At 59.1% G+C, this 5,470-nt stretch overlaps 4 protein-coding genes across 4 annotated transcripts in view; 3 read left to right on the top strand and 1 right to left on the bottom strand.

Annotated features, from left to right (window-relative positions):
• SPRG_21599 (hypothetical protein) overlaps positions 1-685 on the top strand; it is a gene marked incomplete at both ends in the record, with an annotated part of 1,431 nt that extends 746 nt beyond the window's left edge. Inside the window, one exon of the mRNA XM_012356007.1 lies at positions 8-685. Within this exon, the coding sequence (XP_012211397.1) occupies positions 8-685 (678 nt within the window). The remainder of the gene's footprint in view (positions 1-7) is intronic.
• A 530-nt stretch (positions 686-1,215) lies between these two features.
• Positions 1,216-2,261, top strand: SPRG_15675 (hypothetical protein; the record flags this gene model as incomplete). Its single annotated transcript, XM_012356006.1, has 2 exons — positions 1,216-2,045; positions 2,088-2,261. The coding sequence occupies exons 1-2, from the start codon at positions 1,221-1,223 to the stop codon at positions 2,259-2,261; spliced, it is 999 nt and encodes a 332-aa protein (XP_012211396.1). The 5' UTR covers positions 1,216-1,220.
• A 333-nt stretch (positions 2,262-2,594) lies between these two features.
• On the top strand, positions 2,595-4,514 carry SPRG_15674 (hypothetical protein; the record flags this gene model as incomplete). The annotated part of the gene is made up of 8 exons (XM_012356005.1): positions 2,595-2,794; positions 2,830-3,047; positions 3,131-3,278; positions 3,522-3,666; positions 3,728-3,966; positions 4,001-4,106; positions 4,156-4,237; positions 4,294-4,514. 8 exons carry the CDS (start codon positions 2,595-2,597, stop codon positions 4,512-4,514), a joined length of 1,359 nt encoding a protein of 452 aa, XP_012211395.1.
• Positions 4,515-4,596: 82 nt separating this feature from the next.
• SPRG_15673 (hypothetical protein) lies at positions 4,597-5,295 on the bottom strand (the record flags this gene model as incomplete). Its single annotated transcript, XM_012356004.1, has 3 exons — positions 4,597-4,714; positions 4,765-4,887; positions 4,949-5,295. The coding sequence occupies 3 exons, from the start codon at positions 5,293-5,295 to the stop codon at positions 4,597-4,599; spliced, it is 588 nt and encodes a 195-aa protein (XP_012211394.1).
• Between the last annotated feature and the right edge of the window lie 175 nt (positions 5,296-5,470).

Here is a 5,470-nt window from a genome sequence, read left to right as displayed (position 1 = left end):
GGGCAAGGCGTTGCCTTACCTCGTCTCGAACCTCTACTCGGACGTCGGAACGTCGTTTTATGCCAAGTGCGGCTGGGACCTTGTCGCCTCGGACGAAATCCTGCTGCCCGTCGCGACAACGTTGCCAGAATACGACGCGTCGCTCGTGTTGATTACGTCGCTTGCAGCGCTCGAGCCCATTGCAGCGCTGGACCGTGCGGCGATGATCGCGACTCTGCGCGCTGGCGAGGTTGGCTTTTTGCTCACGACCGACTGCATTGAGTTTTACCACGTCAAGCACCGCTACTGCGGCGTGCACCGTCACCAGATGACGACACTTCCAACCAACTACGGCGCCTACCTCCAAGAGAAGGGTACTATCCGTGGCTACGTCATTTGGACGTACAACTTTGAAGAAAGGACGCTCGATGTGCTCAAGTTTCGGGCGCTCGACGACGCTACGGACGTGTTTGCAGCGTTTGGGCCGACGCTACATGCCGAGGCCGCGGCCTGGGGCTTGGACCACATTTGCCTCTGGCCAACGAGAGACATGGCCTTGCCGGAATCCATACGAGCACTTGCGCGCCCCCGTGACGACTCGCTCTCGATGCTGCTCGTGCAAGGCAATCATGCGGGCCCAGAAGACGACGCGAATAGCGCCAAACCGTTCCAGTGGGTTGCGGACGAGCTCTACCTCTACGCGTAGATCACTCGTGTCCTAGAATGCCATGAATGACGTACTAAAGTCGTTGCAATCAACTTCAGTATCTATCCGTCAAGCGCCCCCGGGCGACTAGAGGAGAGCAAGACGAGCCCCTGCGCCGCCGCCTGCGCAGCCACGGCCCGGCGAGCAAATGAAGAAAAAGGAGATTGCTAGGCTTTACGTATGCAAACTCTTTGTAACAACAAAGATAATACGAAACACGACGGGTCTGGCTCACGACTGCGGACGCTGCTGGTCGATCAAGTAGCTTGACGATGGACCACATAGAAAAAGAAAAACCCATAGTGGTAATCCCGGTAATACACCGCCTGACAAGATAATACGAAACACGTTCATATATATCCGTCAAACGAGTCTCCGTCGTTTTGCCAGCAACACAACTGGCCACGTATGTGGCGCGGGATTGGCTAGAAAAGTAGCCAATACAATCCCGCTTTTCAAAAGGCGCACATGGGATTGGCTAAAAACCATTGGTGAAATGGCGTGCGTTTAGCCTGTCAGTCGACAGGCCACGAAAATGGAACTGCGCAAAGGCTCCGCGGCCCAAGGCCATCAAGTGAGTGTGCTCACGTACCCCGAGTGGGGTGCGCCAACCGTATCCTTTGAAGAGTACCGCGAGCGCGAAGTGCAATTCCGCGCCTCCGAGTTTGGCCAGACGCTCGTGACCGACTACGTCTTGGTGCCCACAACGGACCACAGCACGCTCGACCTGCGCGGGTACCTGGAGGTCTTTGCGCAGCGCTGCATCCTCTGGCCGCCCACTGCGCTTGCGCCCATTTGCGTGGATGCCTTTAGCGTCGCGTCACTCTTCACGCCAGAGAACCATCGGCGAAAAGGCTACGGTGCCATCACACTCCAGGCCTTCTTGGCGCGCCAGCGATCCGACTACATCGTGTCCAACTTGTACTCGGACATTGGCACCAAGCTCTATCTGGCGAACGGGTGGTCGCCGCACCCGTCCGACGAAATTGTGCTCCCCGCCGACTTTGACGTTTCGCTCGTTCCCGTCGCAGCATCGGCACCGGTCGTTCTCACAGTCATCGACTCGATGGACGTCCTCACCGCCATCGCCGCCCGCGACCAAGCTGATATGCAAGCGGACCTTCAGCCAGGTCAAGTCGGGTTTCTTCTCACGGCCGAGTACATTGCGTACTTTCACGCCAAATACAAGTACTTTGCGACGCACCGCCTGGGCCTCGCCGATCTCCCGACGTCGTACGGGCTCTGTGTGCGCGACCTTGCGACAAACGAGCTGCGCGGGTATGTGCTTTATGCCTACAATTTCGAAGACGACCAGCTCGACGTGCTCAAGTACCGCGCCCTCGGCGCCGACGTTTTCGACGTCGTTTTGCCGCATTTGCTATCGATAGCCCGACAATGGAAGCTATCGTCCGTGGGTCTGTGGCCGACGTCCGCGATGGAGCTACCGTTCGAAATCGCCAAGCGCCGGACGCCCCGAAGCGACTCGTTGAGCATGCTCCTCGTCGAAGCCGCCGCAGGTCGTGCGCCCGTGACGGGTCTCGAATGGGTCGCCAACGAAAAATATCTCTACGCCTAACCACATCCCAATGTGCGTGGCGTATTGGAATATTCTACTCTGCCTTCATGTCGTCAAACAAAACTCGTACATGGTCTCCTCGACAACATAGTTAGTAGACGATAATCCAGACTAGGCTCAGCACGATGGAGGATATTTATGAAGGGCAACCATGGTGCACTTGAGACGAAGGCGTGGGAGACCTCGCGTGTCATGATGGCGCGCCTCCACGATCTAATGCCATGATTCGCGTCGTTGATTGGCCGATTGCCACTGAGCTCATCCGGATACGGCGTTTTGAGTGGCATCGTCACACACACCACCAACTTTGATCCAAGTGCTTCCGCTGGCTTCATGGTCACATCGCCCCCGAGCCCGCTCGGCGTCTCGTTGCGCTACTTCCACCACCTCCTCGACGCTTGCGGCGGCCGCAAGAAGCTCAACGGTCGCACCACCGCCCAGGTCTGCTTCGACCACATCGTGCCACTGACCAAGTCCACCGAGCTCTCGCTCGTTGACCACATCGCCAACGATGCGACCACGCGCCATATTGTGTTCAAGGCCAATTGTACGTCTCCCATGCGTGGAGCTATCTCTTCTTGGAGACCGTCGACAGCCTCGACACCTTCTTCGCCGGCCAAGGCCTTGCTGACGAAGCGGTCCTGTGGTTTTGCGTCTTCAACAACAACCAGCACCTCGCGCACTCGTACCCGTTCGAGTACTGGTCGACGACCTTCAAGTCGCAGCTCGTAGCCATCGGCAACGTCGTCATGATCATGTACCCATGGGATGACCCGATCGTCTTGCGTCGAAGCTGGTGCGTCTTTGAGGTGGACGTCGCTGGGACGATGCAGGCACGGTTCGAGATGGCGATGGCCCCTATCAACTAGACCTTCTCATCCAAGATATGCTTCGCCCAACGGCGCTCAAGGATGTGCTGGGGACGATCATGAGCGAGGCGTCCGAGACAACCGTGGCAAGTGACGGCATCGTTGAGCTCATCCGCACCGAGACGTCGTTCACAGCGTCGATCAACGCGTCTTTTCAACGATCACCGACTGGATGAAGCGGACACTGGTGGCGCAGATCGCCTCTTCACGTCTCTCGCCGATGGAGAAAGCACGCCGGGACGTGCGTCTCGCCAACAGGTACGCAAATGCGCCTAGCTCCATGTGGGCGCTGCGCGCGCCATACGAGGCGATCCAGAGACGACCGCTCGTCCAAGAGCATTTGGCCATGGACGGCCTCGATCCGATGACCGTTCGCAGACGCGCTGCACAGCCTCAAGCAGGACGCAGAGATTCGCGATCTCTGTCGCAAGACGTACTTTGGCCCAGCACACTGGGTGATGATCTCGGCCACGTCCAGGCTGGGCGGCGCCAGCTACGGCCTCGGCGACTTTGACGCCGCTGCGTTCTGCCCGTGCGTGGACGCTCCTCCGACCCGACCACGCCGACACGCTCAAGCTCAACTCGCGCGGCTTCTAGGCGACGATCTACAACGTCCAAGGCAAGTTTCGCGCGTCCCGGGCCGTCTTCTCCGAGAACCTCGCGGCCTTGGAGCGTACGCATGGCGCGCTGCATGCACACGCGATCATTGCGCTTTCCAACATTGCGATCGACGACGTCGCCCTCGGTCACTGGAAGCGAGCCCAAGCTATCCTGCTCGTCGCCGCCTCGCGGTCCCAGCGACAGCCACTGCCGCCAGCCTACGCCTTTTTCCTCTTGTATGTCTCTACTGGCAGCTACGTCCGCACCAAGCAAGTACTACCTCGAGACCGCGCAGGCCTTGTGCCGAGAAGCGTTCCCAGCTGACGACCCGCTCACGACCAACGCGGTGACATCGCCCTTCCTTCTGGACCCGACAGTTGGAGCGTACGATCCAAGAGACGAGAAGGCATGGACACTTCTTCAAGGACAACGAGCTCGCGTCCGAAGCGTGGCCAGAGGAGGTCTGCCGGGCGTGTTACCGACAGCCAACCGGTCGCATCTACGAGTGTGCAGCTTGCGTCCCGGACTTATTTCCAACTGCTTTGCCCACGCCAAGTGCTAAGCGTTCTGCGACCATGGCACTGACGTCTTTCTCAGCTACGTGCCGCCGCACCGGTACCTCATGGAGCAAGATATGCTGCAGAGTACACCGGAGGCGGCGGCGACGGTGCTCTGGCAAGCATACGCCGCCTACTGCGCCCAGAACAACCTGCCAGATGAAGGGCAAGCACGCTATGCGAGCTTTGAGCCCATCGACACGCGGTCCTGGCACCCGATGCGCTAGTTTCGGTACCGTCCGTCCAAACTATAGACTGCATTCTTCTTCTTCTTGTTGCTGGATTGCTGACGAAACGAGCAGCGGTCGGCTAGCTAGGCGACGTGACATCGCTGGTGAAGACGCGGTAGATGTCGTCTTGCGTCAAGCGCTGCGTGCGACTCGTCCACTCGTACATTCTTGCTTCGACCGTCGCGGCCATGACATACCTAGGTCAACGCATCTTCGCACTAGTACGATCGTTTTGCGTGCTGCGCACCGGTGCACGTAGCTGGTCTGCGTTTGGCTCAGGCGCTGGACGCGCGCCATCGCTTGTTCCTGCAGCGCCGGCTCAAAGGTCGGCTCGACCAAGAACACATGGGTGGCCTCGACCAGATTGAGCCTAGCACGTCCGCGTCCCATCAGACAAGTTGTCCACGTGGATGATGATGACATGTGCGCACCCGTGATTGTACTTTTTCAGTGGCAATAGCAACACGCGGGCATTCGGATTCGAATGAAACTCGTCGCGCAAGCTGGTCTGACTCGTGCGCTGGAGGTGGAGGCTCGCAATGTTCTTGGCCGATAGCGCCGTCTGCAGCAGGCTCAAGGCCTCGGGCCACTGCGAGAAGACAATGCACTTGGTCGTCGCTTCGTCTTCAAGCGACGCGATCTCATCCACAATGACATCAAACTTGCTGCCTGATGTCGGGTTGCGCAAACGGGGCACGGCGCTGAGCGGAAACGGGCTCGGCCGGGCACACAGAGGACACACCGGTGTACTATGCGCGCAGCAGCCGCCGCACAGCATGTGGCCACACGCGAGGAGCTGGCACGCCTCCCTACACGTCGACGCTCCTCCTGCGATTCCGGTTCAGAAAACGATGATGGGATCATACATGGTGGCGAGCGACGAGGCACAGCGGTCACAGTTCACGGACGCACCGTGTGTGAGCGTAGTCTGCAGCGCACGCAGCCGCGTCACA

The sequence above is a fragment of the Saprolegnia parasitica genome (assembly GCF_000151545.1).
Source record: "Saprolegnia parasitica CBS 223.65 unplaced genomic scaffold supercont2.353, whole genome shotgun sequence".
Lineage (NCBI taxonomy): Eukaryota > Oomycota > Saprolegniomycetes > Saprolegniales > Saprolegniaceae > Saprolegnia > Saprolegnia parasitica.
Note: the sequence above shows the minus strand (reverse complement) of the source record. Positions and strands in the feature narration are given on the sequence as shown.